This window comes from Alligator mississippiensis, chromosome 16, assembly GCF_030867095.1.
Source record: "Alligator mississippiensis isolate rAllMis1 chromosome 16, rAllMis1, whole genome shotgun sequence".
Taxonomy (NCBI): domain Eukaryota; kingdom Metazoa; phylum Chordata; order Crocodylia; family Alligatoridae; genus Alligator; species Alligator mississippiensis.
The window spans coordinates 21,933,823-21,953,856 of record NC_081839.1 but is presented as its reverse complement, the minus strand read 5'-3'; the positions used below and the strand labels follow the sequence as shown (position 1 = coordinate 21,953,856).

Sequence of the window (20,034 nt, the reverse complement as noted above, 5' to 3'; positions counted from 1 at the left end):
ACACATATGAATAATGGGGAGAGGGCCTGGGCTCACCCCAAGGCAAGACCAGGACTCATCACAAACACCCTGGGAAGTCCTGGGAGAGGTTTTAAGGACCAAAATATTGGGACCAAACTGATCTCTGTTGCTTCATTATGTTTGTTTATAACATCCCTAGATTTTGATGTCCTGATGATGTTCAGGATCACCTTTACGGCTGGTGCTATAACATCTCAAATAGCATGCTACTTATACTGTGTTAGAGACAGGTGACTTGTTTTCATGTGTGCTGGCCCATGGCCAAAAACACTGGCTTTCATATGGCCTCTCAGGCTTATTTCAGTTTTCTCTGCTCCTCCTACAGTAGGTGGCGAATTGGCTGGAGGGTTGCACCCAGAGAGTCGTGGTGGATGGCTCGGCTTCGACCTGGAAGGGTGTGGGCAGTGGGGTCCCGCAGGGCTCGGTCCTTGGACCAATACTCTTTAATGTCTTCATCAGTGACTTGTACTAGTGAGTGAAGTGTATTCTGTCCAAGTTTGCAGATGACACAAAGCTATGGGGAGATGTGGACACGCCGGAGGGCAGGGAACAGCTGCAGGCAGACCTGGACAGGTTGGACAAGTGGGCAGAAAACAACAGAATGCAGTTCAACAAGGAGAAATGCAAAGTGCTGCACCTAGGGAGGAAAAATGTCCAGCACACCTACAGCCTAGGGAATGACCTGCTGGGTGGCACAGAGGTGGAAAGGGATCTTGGAGTCCTAGTGGACTCCAAGATGAACATGAGTCGGCAGTGTGACGAAGCCATCAAAAAAGCCAATGGCACTTTATCATGCATCAGCAGACGCATGACGAATAGGTCCAAGGAGGTGATACTTCCCCTCTATCGGGCGCTGGTCAGACCGCAGTTGGAGTACTGCGTGCAATTCTGGGCGCCACTCTTCAAGAGGGATGCGGATAACCTGGAGAGGGTCCAGAGAAGGGGCACTCGTATTAAGGTTAAGGGCCTGCAGACCAAGCCCTACGAGGAGAGACTAGAGAAACTGGACCTTTTCAGCCTCCGCAAGAGAAGGTTGAGAGGCGACCTTGTGGCTGCCTATAAGTTCATCACGGGGGCACAGAAGGGAATTGGTGAGTATTTATTCACCAAGGCGCCCCCGGGGTTACAAGAAACAATGGCCACAAGCTAGCAGAGAGCAGATTTAGATTGGACATTAGGAAGAACTTCTTCACAGTGCAAGTGGCCAAGGTCTGGAACGGGCTCCCAAGGGAGGTGGTGCTCTCCCCTACCCTGGGGGTTTTCAAGAGGAGGTTAGATGAGTATCTAGCTGGGGTCATCTAGACCCAGCACTCTTTCCTGCTTATGCAGGGGGTCGGACTCGATGATCTATTGAGGTCCCTTCCGACTCTAACATCTATGAATCCTACCTTGCACAGCTGAGCGTAACTTGCCCATGGCAGGGGAACAGACATGATGATTTTGCAGGTCCCTTCTGGTCCTTCAATTCTATGATTCTATAACACAACTGGGAGATGCAAAAAGGTGGCTGATGGCTGGCTGTGGTGTGCCAGATGATACAAAGCACCCACCTTTAAAGTACAGCCCCTAAAAAACAGCTCCTATCTCCCCTTCCACCCCACAATCATCCCCCGTGTGGCCAGCCTGATGTCACTGAATCACTTTATTGTTGCTTCATTACAAATCAGAAATACAATCAGAGCTAGGATGTGGATACAATCCCTGATATGCAAGTGGAGTCTTTAGGGGCAGCTCTGGCCAGCAGGGAAGTATGTAGGATGCAATCCATTCAGGCCTACCTCCCCTGGTCTCTCTATACCCCTCCTACAGACTCAGCAATGGTGTAAGATGGTGGTTGTAGGGTCTAATGGTAAAATGGCATCTCCAGAACATCTGCATCTCAGCTTTTCAACTGTCTCCCTGCCACAACAACTGCACAGCACTCCCCCCTCCTCTCGCTCCAGATGCCCTGCCCAGAGCAGTGGGAGCCTCCAACTTGAGTTCTTCCATGCCTGAAATCCCAGCTGCCTGGCTCTGCTGGCTCCCAACCTGAAGAACAGAGGAGTAGTGGCTGAAGTTATGTTTCCCATCCGAGAGGCAGAAGGATCAGCTGCTTCAGCTCAATAGGGATCCAATGATGAAAGACTGATACTAGGAGACTAGTCTTCAGGCATCAAGTCCCTACAGCTTCTTGTGGCTTCAGCTAAGGCTGGAGCATGCTCAGCAGTGACCAAGCATCTGAGTGAAGTGAACCTGAGTTCCCAAAAACATGTGCTCTCTATAGATATCTTATATAGTATATAAAAATGCACATCTACCCTGCCTTCAGTAACAAAGTGCCATTCGCAGAGACAGCAGAGAGCCTCCAAGGGACTAGAGACACCAAGCAAGGCACTTGCTCCAACCAAGTGAGGTTCAATCCAAGTCCCACGAGGCTCAAACACAATCCTTAGTCCTTTCCCCCACCTTGGATAACAGCTCTTAAACATACCTCCACCAACTGTTCCCAGCAAGAAGCGTGTATGGAGGATGGCAAGGGGAAAATTGAAGTGCTTCCATTAGTGGGGAGCACTGCAGGCACCAGTCTACTCCCCAAACTAACCCCTACGCTTAGCATCCAGGGAACCCCTATATAGGCAGCCATGGTTTGGGTAGGAGCCAGAGGCTCCCTGGGGCAGGTGGACTGAATTTGGGTACTTGGCAGATATAACAGTAGCCGGTCCTTTGGTTTGAGAGTCAGACCAGCAGTGTTATGAAGCCCAGTAGCCATCAGAACAGGCATCACAGCTCCAGAGCTGGGGAGAGACTGAGAGCTGGTAAGGAGACTGAACATCAGGGCTAAGGTGCCCTAAGGCTCCCATGGGACACCAACAGGCTTCAGCAGCATCCGCTCAGGTCTGCAGGGCATGAATGGGGGTCCAGACAGGTTACAGTGTGCAAGGCCATTAGAGGGAGCCTAGAAACCCATCTGTGCTCTGTGGCTCCCAGACCAGGAATAAGCCCAGAGGAATAGAGCAGGGGGTGCAGAGCAAGGGAGTGAGGGACAAAACACGTGCATGTTAGCGCTCTAGAACAGCACGGGAAGGAGCTGATCCTTCCTTGTCTAGCCTGACCAGATGGAATGGGCTGCTCCTAGAAGGCAAAGCAGCAGTGTTCTTCTGCCTAAGCAAACTTCCTTGGGTGCTCCCTCAGCAGTACAGGTGAAAGCTTTGCTGGGTGGAGATGGGCAGCTGCATAAATAAGGAGCAAGGGCTGCAGTGCGTGGCTCTGAGATGTCGCTGACTGGGGTGCAACCACTGCCAGCAAATGGCCACTCCAGTGCTTATCTCAAAGCAGGGAGGGGATTTAACCACAGATCAGGAGTTGGATAGTCTAACCATCCTGACTGCGCTGTGCCAATGGGACAAAGCAACACTGTGTATGTGCATCAGATTGTGAGCCAGCTGTGTCCATCACCTCTGGAACAACCCTGATCTCTGCATTGTGCAGATGTGGACTTCAGTTCTGTTCCCTGAAGTGGAGGCAGCATATTAGGGCAGTGACAGTTTAGCAACATAATGAGTGACTTTTTGGCAGTGCTCTCTGCAGTCACGAACCACGGGTCAATTAGAACCCACTCTCCCCCATGCCAGCACCATGGGCTTTTGCTAGCTGTGCTGTAGAATCTTGTCAGTCTCTGGCCGGAGCAATGTGATCTTCCTGCCTTGGCCAGGGCTCCATCTGCAACAGGAAGAGTTAGGATCACATTGAGTCCTCAGGCTTCTGAAAGGGATTCAGAAAACTTTGCTCTTGCAGGTATCTTCCACTCAAGGATGTCAAGAGACTACTGGGGAGCTAATGTCTGGTATCTAGGTGTCCCTATAGCTCCCCTCACCATGTTATTTAAAACCCCCTGGGAGAAGCTCAGGTTTGTTCTGTAGAGGAACACAATGCCATCTATGATGGCAGAGGCTGAATCAGGGTTTATTTTTGGGCTCTTCCCTAAACAGCACCAAGAATCTCTCCTTCTTTGCATCCTTCAGTCTAAAGTTCTATGTAGCCCCATCACGTGAATGTTAAGATTCAACACACAGAGATGATGCTAAGAAATGCTGAAATACAGCTTCCTCTGGGATGGTGTGATCCCTGTGTAACAGCCTGTGGGACTGTAATACAGCTGCAGGCAGTAGAAGAGGATTACAGGCCTGCATAAGGAGGACTGGACCAGCTGATTAAAATAATTGGCTGGTCAAAGTACATTAAAAGCAGGTGAGAAGAGGAAGCGGGAGGGGCTGAAGGTAGAAGTAACCAGCCAAGGCTCTCTCCAGAGAGAGGCTGCAAGGGTGGGTTAATCCTTTATGGACTATATAAGGCTTATTATTAAGGACTAATTGGAGTTTAAGAGGACACTGGAGGGGCTGGTGAACCCAGGGGATAAAGACTGTGTATAGCTTAAAGATTGGGAGAAAGTTGATAAAAGTGGGTTGAACCCCAAACCTGCTACACCCTGTCTGAGAGCATACCACAGTTTAGAACAGGAAATAAAGACAAATCATTGATACTAGACACTATAAAAAAGGAGGACGAGACTAAGAGTAACCACTCAGAGGTCCATAAGTCAAATATGAGCAGCCTCTCTCCTGGGTGTTTAACAGTCCAGATGTTAAAGTTTCACCCTACACGCAGGAGGTGAAATGCAATAAACTGCAGCACCCTCCGTTAGTTTCTGTTCATGGGAAGTTCTTTCTTTGTTCCCAGGCTGATTAAAAGTCATGAGGAGCCTCTGTGCCTTGCAGGGACTAGATGACTGTGGAGAAGTTAATACTGGAATGGGTCAGTGCTATTACAGACTCAAGGGGGAAGGACAGTGTACTTGGAGGAGATAGCTAAGTTCTAAGAGAACAGGTAACAAGTAGCTCAGAGGGGGTAGCAGGACAGGCAATCTTTGCCCTGTGTGTCACCAGGCTGAGTCTGGCCCATGCTGGTAGTGGCTCTGGGGCAATGCACAGCAGCTACCAATCTCTAAGCTCATGAGGCAGCACTTTCCCTCAGCTCCAAACTTCATTAAGGGCCTCAAAAGATGGTAGAAACCCCAGGTAGGTGGAACAAGGAACATGGCAACAATGGAGTACAGACTGGTGATTAACCTCGTTCTGAAAATCTCCACCACACTATAAGAGGGAATGTCAGCTGGAAGGAAGGAAGGGGGAACTAACAACAGTTCCTGGGAGGCAATGCTGATTAGTGGCCAAGATCTGTTCTCAGGTCTGCAACTGACTCACTATATGGCCTTTTATAAGCTAATCCCCTTCTGCACACCTCAGTTTCAGTACAGAAATGGGCTTGCTGTAAGACAGAAGAGCTCCATGATCCCGATATGGAAGGACAGAGTAGTACTGACCAAGGGCATAATGGAGTGGGGCTTACCTTTAGGGTCGGTTTCAGCCCCGTGGGGAAGTCAGACAATGTTCCTCTCCAGAACCGGCTTCCCAGAGAGGAATCTGTTGGCGGAGAACCTGCTGAGGTCGATGGTCTCGAATTTTTGTTTCAGAATGAGCTCAGCCACAGCCCTGCCTGCTGCTGGTGACTGCTGCAGCCCATGCCCACTGAACCCTGTGACAATGACCATGTTCATCACCACAGGGTGAACACTCAGCACGGCGTTCTGGTCATATGTGTTGTAGTCATAATAGCCAGCCCAGGAGCCTTTCACCTGTCAAAAAGAAACACACTTAGATCCTGTAAATAAGCAGAGAAAACCATTATCATGCTGACTAGCGTGGGCCCTCACATCAGCAGACTCAGTGGGGAAGCTTGGGAGTGCAGGAAAAGGAGACAGAACTTGGCTTGCAGTCCAGAGCAGCCTCCAGCAGTCTCCACAGCTGAGAGAGGGAGTTTGCCACCATACTGGTCTCACTTGTGGATAGAGGCCTCCTCTCCTGCAGGCTGTCAAGGCCAGCTCCTTTCTTCATCACTCACCTCCATTTAAAGCAGCATCTAACAGTTCTCCTTTGGAATGGCCCATGTCAGAAGGGCAAGTGAGGAATGGGGATAGGGCTGTGAAATGCTTCTGGGCCAAACCTGCAGCCCTACAAATGGGAGGCCACATTCTGCTGGGTCCATCAGTCACATCTCCACACCTAAACCCTCTGGAACAAAGGTTCTGCTCATCAGGGACACACACCCAGTTGTAGGGCAGGGGGCCAAAACTGGAAAGAGAAAGGGTGTGATGTTTCTTTCCTTGCCCTCAAGGGTGAACACGCACTGGGATCCAAAACCTTTACTACCTTCAGGGACTCAAATGCTGGAACTCGATGGGCCAGCTTGGGCCAAACCTTCTCTTGAAAGAATTCGTGATCTACCTCCAAGTCCTGAATGTCTGGCTCTTCGTCCTGGAGACAGGAACAGAGAAAGCAAACTATGGCCATGGTGTTCATTTGAGAATGGCAAAGATATAGGCAGGGAGCTCTGTTTGCAGCCTGACCTAGCATGGGCTGCTGTTAGGCCGGCACTCAGAGGGCAGCACAAAGATAGCAGAACTGCTTGCATGGCAGGGAGGGAGGAGAGCTGGCCTTTGGGGTGCCACTACTGGCAACAGTGACTTAGAAATTAAAGATGACATTGGGGAAGCAAGGATACTACTGGTACAGACTGGGACTGGTTCATCTGTGCTTTGCTCCTATGAGGCCCTGAAGCTGGGAGCTCAAGGAGATGGTGAGTGGCAGCATCTGTCTGAAAGCCTAGAACCTGCCAGCAGGTTTGCAAGGAGTGGGTGGGTACCTGTGCAACCAAACTCCACCACCTCCCACCAGGATTCCCCATCTGTAAATAGCACCCACTAAGTTCACTCATGTGCAGTCAGGTGCAGACTGAGCAGTGTGGCCCAGGCCACAAGGAACTTGCACAACAGATGGCTCAGACCAGCCAGAGCTGTCCTCACTGCATTGCTACCCTTTGGAAGCCTACCTTGGCACCCCACCCTTCCCTCTTTGGGCAGAACATCTCTCACAGCTCCTCAGCATCACTGATGCCTGCCAGAGAGGGCACTGCCACACAATTAAATGCATCCCTTCTCCTCTTCTGGTTCCCCTGTTTAATGAAAACTATATATGCATGAGGATATCACTCCCCCACAGCACCCAGTATCACAGGGAAGCTAGCTCTTAAGGGGGGATGGATTTAAGCCCAGAGTCCTCCCAGCTGAGACTAAATAGGAGAGGATAATAGCCAACAGGTGGTATATTGCTGGGGAAGGTTGCAACAGGATCCTGATTTTTAGGACAGGGCAGAGGTGACTGGGCAACTGACTTTGGGCAGAGGAAGAACTGGGCTGGTGAGGGAGCACATCCTGTGGACTGCTATGGTCTCACTAACTGTTGGGTCTTGCTTGATTTGCTGCCCTTGCTCCCATGTCCAAAAGGTTTTGTTTCACAGAGATGCTCTCCCCACTCTGCCCCCCTGGAACTGTCTCTGATCTCAATTTCCTTGAGACCCCAATTAACTCACCTTTGTGGGGCTCATGCCTCCCAAGTAGTTGCTTCCCAAACCTTCTCGGCGGAAATAGGCTCCCGAAGTGTCAATCAATATGGGACAGTTCAAGCCAGGCCCATCTGGGCTGTGCCAAACATACACATATCTGTAGACAGAGGACAGCTGTTTGGCCAATGGCCTGGATATCCAGCTCTTCTCTCCAGGAGTGCACAGACCTGGATGACCAGAGCAGGTGCATGGAAGAGGCTTCTGGAGGCTGAAAGCTCCTTGGGGCGGGGACCATCTTTGGGTCTTGTATACTAAGCTGTTGCTTAGACCAAACCTGAGCAGGGAGAATCTGAGCCCCAGGTTTCTCTGAGCATCCTGCCTTTCCTCCGAAAGCATTGCACTATGTGAAAGCTTCACTGCACAGCACAAGCAATTCTAGGGAGCGCAGAGCATTTCACAGCAGGAATGAGTCCACTGCAGCACTGAACCCATACCCAACCCATCCCAGCAGTGTACTTCCCTGAGAGGGACTGGAAAGGAAGAGGAATAGGAAAGAAATTCTCAGAATAGGCCTATATACTAGACAGACATGGTGGGATAAGTCTTTCAAGGGCTAGAGAGAGACCACTATGTAAAACAACTAAACGCTTAGGATAAAGGATGATGAAACAGGAATGGGAGTGCAGGTCACAGGAAACAGATCCCAAGATGAAAGTCACTCCCTGTGCCCTGGAGCCTTCACAATCCCACTGGGAAAGGCCCAGCCTTCCTGAGAGTCAGCCCAGCGGAGCACCCTGAGGCCCCTTCTCAGATTTCCATATCACACCTGCCCTCCATGCTGGTTCCACCTCTGGCCCATGCTACAGGTGGCTTTGTTTCATCCATACCTTTTCTTGGGCTCCACCGGTAGCTTAAATATTTTCTTGGTCTTTGATGAGCTAGTCTCAACTTCTGCGATCTCTGCCAGCTTCCTGGACCAGGCTCCTGCTGCATTGACCACAAGGGCACATGCCACTTCGTGGTACTCCAAACTGTCAGGCATCTGTATCTGAAAAAACCCAGAAGGGAGAAGGGCTAGTGCTCCAGCCCCAGCCAGGCTCTGGGGTGCCCAGATCTCCTACTAAAATCCTACAAAGACTCTCCAGGCATTAGGAGAAGGTTGCTTTTCAGACATTGACAAGCACAGCAAGAGCATTGCGCTGAAGATGTCACAGAACAAATGGAGAAGATGCCCCTCTTAACTATACCGCACCGGAAATGAATACTGAAGAACACCACCTTATAGGGAGGGAGCAAGGGAAGAAGAGCAGGGCAAAAGTGACTGGGCAGGGTCTGCAGGAGATGTTTGGCAGAGACAAGGAATCCAGAAAGCCTGGATTCCACTTCTGGCTCTGCCAGAGACTCAATATGGTCTCTAGCAAGTCACTCTGCAGAAATGTGACAATGTTAATGTGTTTCCTCTTCAAGTAGTGGGAGACAGCAAAGTAGAGAGCAGTATCTTGCCCAAAGTCATGTAGTAAGTCAGGGTCAAAGGTGGGAGCAGAACCTATGTGAAGAACGCTGTGTACTATCCAAGTACCTACCCAGCTCTGAGGGACATGTGATGCAATGTAAAGAACTGGGGAATTTTTACAGTTAGAGACAGGCTGGCAGTGGTGATTCAAGGCCAGAAAGGAGCTCCAGTCATCAGACCTTCTGCCTAATACAGGCTATGGAACTTCACCCAGCAATCCCAGCACTGAGCCCCACAACTTAGACTAGATTCATATTACCCATCTTTAATAGACAGCTGGACTTGATTGGAAAGAGCTTAAGCAAGGGGAAATTGGTTAATTGGCTGAGCCCAAGAAGAATCTCTGACCAGTCCTGCACAAACAAATTTAACTTGCTGTTCTGACTTGCTGCTGAACTGTGCCTGGTTCCGATATCCCTACTATACTAGGGGCCGAGACCATCTATAGGTACAAAACAGAACTAAACAAGAATTCTCCTCCCCCGACTCAAACAGACCCACAGCCTAGCAAAGCCCAGGACCAGCGCAGACCTCTTGTTTGAGTTACAACAGTAGCTAATAGGATAAGCTTCTCATGGAGTTACTTACACAGGCATACTTAATACGGGACACCATCAGCTCCTCCCCCACGGGGGTCACTGAGTTGCAAAAGGCCATGGTAAAAGCTGTGAAACAGGAAAAGAAACATGCAGCAAGATGGCCATCCACTCAGACCTGCAACCCCAACAAGCACCTATGTGGGGAAAGAGAAGGGCTAGTGAGAGGGCAGAGCATGGGGACAGGACTCAAAGGATCCATCACTGCTATGCAACAATGTACCGTTGCACATGGCAGTATCTCCATAAACCAACGACAGTCAAACAGCTGTGCAGCCATAAGCTTCCATGTGTTGCGTTTACTCAGTGATTTGTATCATTCTGCAAATGGCAACAGGTAGGCACCAGGTCCCTGGTGGGTCACAGCAATAAACAAATGCATCAGTACTGAATGTGCTGCCGAGGAATCTGATTTGTGGTAAGCCAGCAGCGACCAAGAAAGGGCAAAGATGAGAGCTCTAGTGCTTTCCACCCTCATCTCTCAAAGCCCATTTTGAGATGGAAAAACTGAGGCACAAAAAGATTACGTGATTTGGTCAGTGGCAGAGAGAGACCTCATATCCTGATTCTCAACCCTGTATTTACTCCATTAACTCCTGTTTGCTCATTTACCAACTGTCTGATACTTCAGACATGTAGACGTGGCATTTACCTCTGATCTAAGAGGTATAAAAATCCCAGGAGTGACATTGAGCTGTCTCATAGGGCAGGACTGGATCACATCCAACAAGATATATTCTCCAGCACTTTATTCCAAATTTTACAAAGTATACAAAGAAAAGGACCATAAAACAGGGATGTTTTGATCATTTACTTTATTATGATTTGACTGGAAAAGAAAGAGCTTTTACCTGTCAAGTCCTGGCCTCTAATTTCTGTCTCTCTCGCTACAGCCAATGGCTTTACTAATGCTCAAAAGCATGACTGGGAGCTGCTTTCTATACCCTGGAGCTTCGGGGTTTGCAACATCATTTCTCTGTAGTGGCAGGGGAAAACACAGGACCTGCAGATTCATCTTAGCCAGCAAGTGGCACCATTTTCCATCAAGTTTCAGAGCTGTATTTCCAGTACATGCCCTGGCTGATATTCTGTTTGATTTAAGTTCTTAAACAGCTATGACAGCTGTGCATTTTATCTTATTGTTAGCTATATTCATCTTTCACCTTATCTGAAACCCATCACTTTCAGCAACACAGATGATGCTGGCCCCTTGCTGGACTGGCACTGAACACTGCTTGGTGCTCTCAGTTCTAGGAATTCCTGTGAAATCTACCATCCAAGTACAGACCAGGCCCAACCCTACCTAGCCTGGAAAGGTTATCATCTCATGATGGCATGGTAGCTCCACAGGTATCTGTGTCATTTGCAGATCTTACTTTGCAGTTGCAAAGGGGTTCACTTACATGTCACTTCTCCACAGCAGTGATGGACGCCCATGGATATTGCTTTTCTCCGGAAGGCAGTGAGAAGGGACCACGGGTCAAACCAGCCCTCATCTTCCAGGCCTGAAGAAATAAGGGAGTAAGACAGGAACAAAAAGGCATGAACCAAGTGCCATTCTGCTGTCCAAGCTTTCAAAATGTAGGATGCCTGTAAACTATGGCTGGATCCTGCTAATACGTCACCTACTGAAATTATTAGGGTTAGTTGAGGTTGAGAGGGGACTTTATAGCAGCTTACTGCTATATCAGAGGAGCGCATCAGGAGCTCGGTGAACAACTGTTTACTAGGGCACCCCTGGGGAAGACCAGGACCAGTGGATACAAACTCCTGGAAGGCAGCTTCAGGCTTAATACCAGGAAAAACTCTTTCAGTCAGGGTGTCCAGATGGTAGAATAAACTCCCTCCAAAGGCAGTGCATTCACCTACCCTGGAGGCTTTCAAGAGGAGACTGGACAGTCACCTCTCTGGGGTCACCTGACCCCAGCTGTCTTCCTGCCTAGAGCGGGGGAGGCTGGACCCGATGGTCTGCAAGGTCCCTTCCAGCCTCTAAATCTATAATTCTCCACAGGGGAGGAAATATTCAAGTGCTGATATGATCCTGTAGAGTAGGGGTGGGCAAAATGGCAGATCTGGCTGGCCTCTGTTTCCCAGCAGCCCCTGCCTATATCGCTGCGGACGGTTTCCATGGAGACCCCAGCAGCTCAGGGACAGCGCAGGGCCAGGGTTTCCATGGAGACCAGGGCTGGGATCTTGTGGCAATGACAAGGTAGCCCAGGGCCAGGGCAGAGCCACGATCCGCTGCCTGTATGCCCCTGCCCAGGGTGCGTAGGCAGTGGACTGCAGTCCTGCCCTGGCTCTGGACCATGCTATCAACATTGCAAGATCCCGGCCTTGGAGCAGATTCCAGCCCAGCCCCGTGCCCCATCAGTGCTGCTGAGGCCAGTCTCCATGGAAACCCTGCCCCTGCACTGTCATGGCCCTGCCACTGCTGGGGTCTCCATGGAAATCAGCCTCCTAGGAATAGGAGTCTGCTGTGGGCCCAATCCAGCCTGTGGGCTGGACTTTGCCCACCCCTGCTATAGAGCCAGCATTTCTAGGCAAATGCATCTGAATTGGCTATTCACCCTCTTCCAAGCCTGCAATTGATGACATGGGTTCTCAGTAGGACGTTTTCTGCTCCTTGTTTTCCCATTATATAGGCAACCATTGATCCTCTGAATCATGATGTATGTGCAGGAGGTCTGGTCAGGTGCCTGATGCATACACTTGTGGCCAACAAGCCCAATTTGAGAGTGATGCAGCTGGTTACAAGTTTCACCCATGCATGTGTTGCCCGAGTTGGAGTTCAAGTCTACAGCATGCTACTTTTTTCTCTCTCTCTCTGTTTCCAACATCTCGATCAAAGCCGCTTCATGTCGAGCTGCACCCAGTGCCAGATATTCCCTCCAGATCAGATGGGATTCTGCGCGCTCCTCCCACCTTTCTACACTAATGTTGAACAACTTCATATCATTTTTGCACACATCATGGTACTGCCATAGAGGGCAACCTCACTTTCTACAGCTGTCTCAAATTTCACTGTACAAAATATTCTTGGGAATTCGGTCTCCTGACATATTCCTGACATGGATAAGCTACTGCAAACTCCACTTCTTGATAGCGGTTTCTAAGTGCATCATTCCTGCACACTCCAGCACCTGTGTTTTGTATTATGTTTGTTTTGATCCACTTTATTTTTAGGATCTTACGTGGGTATCTCATGTGAAAACTGTTGTCTCTTGATGTGCCTAGTATATGTAGTCCACGTTTCTGGCTCATAAAGCAGGGACAACAGCATACAAGTCTCACAGATTTACATCTTCATCTTAATGATAACTGATCATTGATAATGCTGTTATTCTATGCACATTTTTGTAACAGCCTGAAATTCTTAGCTACTTTTTCAATTCTGTTAGTTCAGTCTAATAGACATGGGTTCCCTGCTTTTTCTACCCCCTTGTTTTCCCACTACCTCCCTCATGAAAAGAATTGGGAAATTAAGTGTGAAAACGTGTGTTAATACTTGATTGAGAAATTCAAATCTCTAAAAATTATGTAAATGCAGCCATGTAAATGAGCCAGGTTAAAATTATTCAAGACCCTTACCTTGTGGTATCTCTTGATACCGGGCTTCCAGATGCTTAGCTTTTTGTTAGAGGTGCACCAATGTATCAGTTGCATATTGGATTGGCATTGATAAAAGGGAAATTGACATTACTGCCCATCAGCTTTTTTTGGCTGGTGTGGCCAATAGCGTTCACCGCTGAGTATAATTATGCCTTCTGGCCAGGGCCCCTGGACACCATGTGCATGTGCACGGCCACACACATGCACATGGCCAGGAATGCAGCCAGGCAGCGTGGAGAGCAGCTCCCTGTAGGTAAGTCTGTGGAGGAAAAAGGTGTGGGGGATGGAAGGAGTGTGGGGGGTGCAGATCAAGACCCCCAGTGTGGGAGGGAGTGGGGCAGGGACAGGGGCTGGGGTGCTGCCCAGCCAGGGCAGTGAATAGGACGTGAGGCCAGGGCGGGGAGCAGGACAAAGCTGTGGGTGGTTTATCCAGAGGGTGTGGAGGGGGAGGGGCAGCTCCCCACCACTGCATGCACCCCCCTGGGGGATGTATGAGGGAGCATGTCCCCCTAGTTTTGTGCACAGGATGGATGTGGGCTGCTTGCTGTGGGCTGAGGGCTCTCTGCTCTGCTGCCTTTGCTCCGGGAGCTCAGCTCTGGCTGTGTACCCCCTGCCTGCCCGGTGAATTATGCCTCCTACTGCCAGGTGGGCAGGAGATGCACAGCCAGCATGGAGCTCCCAGGACAAAAACAGCAGAGTGCAGATTCCCGAGCCCACAGTGGGCAGCCCGCATCTGCCCTTACCCCACTTGGCTCTGCTCCAGTTAAAAGCATCCCTGCACTTAAAAATGGTGGGAGTGGCACTGGAACTAAAGTTCATTTGATGAGCTTTAGCTCAAGTGCCCCCAATACCATTTTAAGCGCCAGGATGCTGAATCTCTGGATGAGCTGCCCATGGCTCCATCCTACGCCCCACCCTGGCCCCAGGTCCCATTCACTACCCTGGCTGGGCAGTGTCCCCAGCCCCACTCCCACCTTTTGCCTCCATCTGCCCCCCCTCCACCCCCAAACCCTTCCACAGACTTACCTGCAGGGCACTGCTCTCCACACTGCCCACCTGCATTCTTGTAAATTGGTTATCAACCAGCCAACATGGCTGGCTAATAATTGGCTATAGGTATTGGCCAAGAAAACGTTTTTCGGTGCATCCCTATCTTCTGTTGCACTCAAACTTGGTTTTCCATTTAATATCTGATCCTGTCAGCTGCCTCCCTAACATTTTCAGCTACTAAGGCTATGGTGCCCAGCAGTTCCATGCCACTGTAGGATGGGCAGGGATTCAGCAACTACATACCATAGGATGCCAGAGCCACACCATCTGTATTCAACCACGGAAACTTCTTCTTCAGCTGTGTTGGTGACAACAGGATGACCTCTGCTCCTTCAGCCCTGAAAAGTTAACCATTTATCAGAATGTGCTGGCTTTGTACCTTAGGAAACCTGTAGGACATGTAGGTGGGGAAGATCTGGAGGAAAGCAGCTTAATTGTGAGGGGAAGAGGGAATTTGGGTCACCTCTGGTGCCTTGTGATTATGTACACGTGAGCAGCACAGACAAAACTGTCAAGGCTCCTACAGAAATCAACCAGGGGAAGGAAGAATTTGGAATTTAAAAACAGAAAAACATCATGAAACTGGGGGTAAATGGTTTTCATGCCCTCCTAGCTAAGATCAAGCAGTGTATGAGTTCAGCTGCCAATATGTCCTCTTGGGTACACCTACTATCCTCTCAGCCCGAGAGGCTTCAAGTGGGATGCTGCAATGGTGCCAATAAGATCATCAACCTCTAAGCACACATGAATTAGTACTGGCAGGGAAGAAGTCCAAGCAGCCCATTCTCTTCCAAGAGTCATCTTGGAAAACCCTTCCCATGTATATAGGGCCTGTCTGATAAAATTGCAATGAGCAAAACCCCTAGAACCAGCCAGAGTATGAGTTTGGTGAATTGTGTGTGCTGAGGGTGGATGGCTCCTAATCCAAGGCCCAGGAGGCTCAGCTTCAGAGCTGTGACTCAAGAGGGATACTTCCTCTGGAGATCCACCACGGAGAACCTCACAGAAGCTAGGTACCCTCTGCAGAAAGTCCTCACGTGTGGAATTTCCCCATCTAACTTTCCTCACAGCATCAGTCAAGACCCACAGCATTTTGCAGGACATGCAAAACTCAGCACATTGCTGAGGAATGCAGAATATGAAATCAGCATCCCTTCCCTCTCCCCCTGTGACCCACAGCTGCTTTGTAATAGGATGGGGTCCAGCACCCATTCAGAGATAAATAAGTCATTTGTAGGAGTCTGATGGGGTAAATACAGGGATAAGGGGGGCTTGGGGCAAACAGGGCACTAGTGCATAAGCCCCTTACATGTGACAGCCTGGGATTTTGGTCATGAGAGAAAAGAAATGTTGTGGCCCTTCAGCCTGGTTGGTGAAGGTTTGCCCACAGTACCAGAAGCAGCAAGTTTTCCACACCTGGAAACCTAAACTTGGGAAAGACTCAGGGATGCCAGAGGAGAGAGAAAGACTGGAGGCCAGGGCCAGGTGAAGTAGCAAAATTGTGTAAGGGGATCCAAACCTTGAAGAGCTCTAGCAGGACCCTAGAACACCCAGACCTGGGATAGCAGCTCATGCCTAGGGCAAAGTGCAGGTGTTAGAACAACATGGAAGAGCAGAGGGGCTGTGCTTGACTGCCACCCAATGCCAGAGGGAAGCTTATACAACATCACAAATCTTTGACTTTTAGAGAAACCAGGTGAAGACAGTGCTAGCTCTGAGTGCAAGGAAGGTGCCAACTTTTCAGGGGCAGTACAATCAGGCAGCAGCTGTTTCATGAGCTATCACTCCCCCACCTCTGTGCAGTCACTGTGGCATCCCAGCACACAGAAGCCAATGGAAACTGAGCCTCCCCTAAACTGGGAAGGCAAGAGCAGTAACTGCCTTCAAGCCCAGGAGACTCAGTCCTGCTACAAGGTAACTATGCAGGCTTCTCACTAGGACATGCTGTAATCAGCCACCATAGCTTTGCCCCACACCCTGCCCCCACAGGCACACTCCCTATAAAAGGGCCATACCTCTGAATGTTCACATTCTCCTCCAGCATGGCAGCTCTTTCCTCTGTGGCCAGGAAGAGGTACCCCGAAGGGTTAAACTGGATATCGATGGGTGGCTCGTTCATGACTCCCAGATGTTCCTGGGAACAGAGTGCCAGTGATTAGTTAGGCGGCTGCTTTCCTCAGGTGTAAGCAGAGAGAAAAGCACATGGGATTTCACCCCCAGGGACTCTGCCCACTGGAATCATGTAAAAGGGGGCTGAAAAGAACCACAAGAAACCACTAAGCCCAAACCCCTGCACCAAGGAAGGATCCAGTTTACCTGGCCCATCCCCAACTGATGCTTCTGCAGGGGTCTCCCCTCCCAGTTGCTAAATGCCACCTGGGTGAACTACCTTCCTCCGCTGGAAGCCTCCTGTGGAGCCCCCTCAATGCAGTTCCTACATCTGCTGCAGGAGTCGCTGCAGAGGTCTGAGAGAACCTCATGCAGGGATGAAGGGCATCTCCTGTGTATTCCCAGCCCATATCAGCTGGACCAAGGAGAGAAACTAGGCCAGAGTGAGAGCTTCCTGCATGGGCGCATTGAATGTGACCCAGTTACTATTTGGGCAGTATTTCCAAGATACAAATTGCTAAAGAATGTGAAGAGGTGAGCAACAGCAGTCAGACCCACAAGTGGTTACAACCTGAGAGGTAACAGCTACCTCACAGATGCGCATACACGGACCAAGCTACACCTGTTGCTACGGGGACAAGGCAGTTCACTGGCAGTCCTAGCCCTCCTCGTTCCAGCCCTGCTCTCTGACATTGAGCTTGCAAACCCTAAGGCTCTGGCACCTCCCTCCAAACCTGACATACGTTGACCGTGCGCAGGAAGTATGCTGAGTAGCGGGACATCTGGATGTTTTCTGGCAAGGAGAATTGCTGCCGAATGCCTCCCACTGAAAGCACTGTAGAAGCTCGGGAGTACTGCAGGAAGACAGGGGAAGGGAGAGGCTGTCAGGGCACCAGGGACAAGAAATGATTCACCGTGAGCTGTAGACATAAATTTTCAGTACCTATTCTTGTGGCTCTGATAGTGGTGAAAGGCACATGGAGATGGACAATTGCAGAAACAGAGCAGAATTCTCCCCAAGGATCAGCAGCACAGGCAGCTGCCCTGAAAGTATGGCCCACAGTCACCCATTAGGAAGCTTTTTCTCTAACCCCCTATAGCTGTCAGAGGGGAAACTACTGTCAAGAGACCTTTTATCCCTGTGCTCGTCCTCAAACTCCCAAGAGAGAGGCAAAGGGACAACTGCTCTGTAGGAACTGGAAAAGTCACAGATCTTTCAGATGACAACCATCAGAGTCCCACTCCTGATCACAAAGCTGCCTCTTCCTGTGCCAATGCCCCTTCTCCCTATCCCTCACTAAGTCCCCTTTTAGTAATAACAGCTATCCCCAAGTCCACAGATGACACATTTGTGGGGGGGGTTTAGTCTGCATGGGAGGGTGACCCTAGAAGAGCAGGGATGTATTACTTCTTCAAAGGTAGCTAAACCACTCACACAAGGAAAGTATCATTAATTAGGAGAGAAACATCCTGGTGAGATACAAGACTGGAGTACAGGAGCTCCTGCATCGCACAACACTAAGACACCAGCCATGTTAAGTTCAATGCATGGCTCAGGTATGTTTGGGTTCAACCTGACTGTCATAACACGGTCTACAACCTCCATACCCCAACCACCTCTCCCTCAATCAGTCCTTGCAGCCTCAGGTACCCTTTGGGACCATACTTTCCACTGCTCTGAATGCTCTGGCTGCTAAGAGCCCTCCTCCCCACACAACACCCAGATAAAAGGGAAATCCCTTCCACTTCCTTTTGCTCAAGCGATTGCTGTGTGAACTCCCTTCTTCAGGGACTCTGGCCTTCTACCCATGCTGAAATGGCTCTTTTCTGGGCAAGGTCTGCCTTGCTCTCTGGTGCAGTTACTCCAGGGGTGGGCAAAATGTAACCCATGGGCAGATTCAGCCTGCCAAGGTTCGATTCAACCTGCAGGCAGTCAACCACCAACTCACTGGATTTGGCGCACACCACGCAGTGCTGGGTGGGCAGGTGGGGCTGTTTCAGCCGCACCGGGGGGACTGCTTCTGCCCAGCAGCATCAGCTCTTCACACGGCAGCATCAACTGCAAACCCAGGTGGGGGCTTCTGCTGCAGCAGGCAGGCAGTGACATCAGCTGCCAGTGCTGCCTGCAGGTTCAGGAGCCCTGATGCAGAACCTGCTGGCAGCATCCACTATATGCTACCAAGTACACCAGAGCCCCAAACTGGAACCTGTCAGCGGTGGACCCAGGCAAGAGCTTCTGCTGCACCAGGTGGGCAGCGGCATCAGCTGTGGACACCGCTGCAGGTTCTGCGCCGAGTTCTGGAACCTGTTGGCTGCACCCACAGCCGACGGTGCCGCCTGCCCGCTACGGCAGAAGTCCCTATCTGGGTCCACAGCTGGTGAACTACAGCACTGGCCAGGTTTTGGAGGAGGGGAGAAGTATGTGGTCACCAAAATTCATTAAGTGCCCTCCAGTCAAAAGAACTGCCCACCCCGAGTTAATCTCATTTTTATTGCTGCACATCTGCATTACGCAGGCACTGTGGCAGGGGATTCTGTAACTTGGCCAGGGCATCTGAAGTTCAGCCCAGCATCTGCATCTGTCCCAAATGAAGCCCACAGGATACAAGACTTGTCCAGAGCCCAGGTCTCAACTGCAGCATCCCTAGGAGGCAACTTACTGTTGGGTCCCGCTCAACCACCAGCACTCGCAGGGCATTTTTTCTAGGCTCCAGCGCCTTCAACCAGTAGGCGACGGACCAGCCCATCACCCCTCCCCCAACAATGACCACCTCTGCCTGCACAGGAGGGCGTTTTTCATCAAAGAAGGGGTTGTCGAAGAGAGTTGTGATGTTTTCTTTTAACTGGCTCTGGAAGTTTGTCAACGACTTCTGCAGGTCTGCAAGGGGAAAGGAGATTGCCAGTTGTTCCAAACTGTTCCACCCCATCGATCCACCTCCTACAGAAGCCAGAACAACCGCCGGTCCTGAGAAACCCCTCTGGCGGTAGGGCCGCTGCGGGCAGGCAGCGAGCGCGGTTTGCTGAGGATGTTTGGAAAAGCTCGATCCGCACTTCACTGCTCTGCTGTGACTGCGGAGATGCGCGCTCAGACCTCGCAGCCAGTCTCCCTTCTCCGCCAGGCCTCTGCCCCCGGGCACCTGCAGGAGCTCGGCCGGCACCGGGAGAAGGAGCAGCTGCCTCCAGCTCGGCACAAGCAGCAGAGTGCGACGGCGGCCGAGCGGAGTGCAGAGGGCTCGCCCGTGCTCCAGCCCCCCGCCCCCTCCCCACAACGCCCGGCGCCGCGCGGGAGCCGCCCCAGCCCCCAGGGGGCAGGTCAGGTCCAAGGCAGCGGCGCTCGCCCCTCCCGGCCTGGGGCAGCCCGAAACCTGGGGCTCGAGGGGTGGGCTCGGCTCGGCTCCCCCGGCCCCGCGCTGCCATGGCGGCCGGGCCGAGCGCGAGGAAACCGCGAGCCCCGGGCAGGGCCGCCGCGGCCACTCACCGCCGAGCGGGTCCCAGCGGCGCGCGAACCCGGAGCGCAGGCGGCGGCCGGGCCGGGGGAGGGCGAGCAGCGCTCGGCACGCGCGGAACATGCTGCCCGAAAGCGTCTGGCTGAGGCGAGCGGAGACAAGGAGAGGAGAAGAGAGGGGGCGGGGCCGCGGGCGGGGCCCACCGCCAATCCGCACTCGCCGCTCCTGCCCGCGCCCCCAATCGCCGGGCGCG

General features: G+C 51.2%; 1 protein-coding gene across 3 annotated transcripts; it reads right to left on the bottom strand.

The window, feature by feature from the left end:
• Positions 1-125: 125 nt before the first annotated feature.
• On the bottom strand, positions 126-19,953 carry FOXRED1 (FAD dependent oxidoreductase domain containing 1). 3 transcript variants are annotated; one of them, XM_059720067.1, is made up of 12 exons: positions 19,814-19,953; positions 18,996-19,213; positions 17,070-17,189; positions 16,242-16,360; positions 14,470-14,564; positions 10,971-11,072; positions 9,560-9,636; positions 8,346-8,506; positions 7,486-7,615; positions 6,267-6,371; positions 5,407-5,692; positions 126-586 (listed from the first exon to the last, which is right to left on the bottom strand). In XM_059720067.1, exons 1-11 carry the CDS (start codon positions 19,902-19,904, stop codon positions 5,438-5,440), a joined length of 1,473 nt encoding a protein of 490 aa, XP_059576050.1. In that variant the 5' UTR covers positions 19,905-19,953; the 3' UTR covers positions 126-586; positions 5,407-5,437. The 3 variants fall into 3 exon arrangements, with proteins under 3 accessions (XP_059576050.1, XP_059576049.1, XP_059576051.1); XM_059720066.1 differs by lacking the exon at positions 126-586 and adding an exon at positions 1,646-3,720 and having other exon boundaries at positions 19,814-19,952; XM_059720068.1 differs by lacking the exon at positions 126-586 and adding an exon at positions 1,646-3,720 and having other exon boundaries at positions 17,079-17,189; positions 19,814-19,950.
• Between the last annotated feature and the right edge of the window lie 81 nt (positions 19,954-20,034).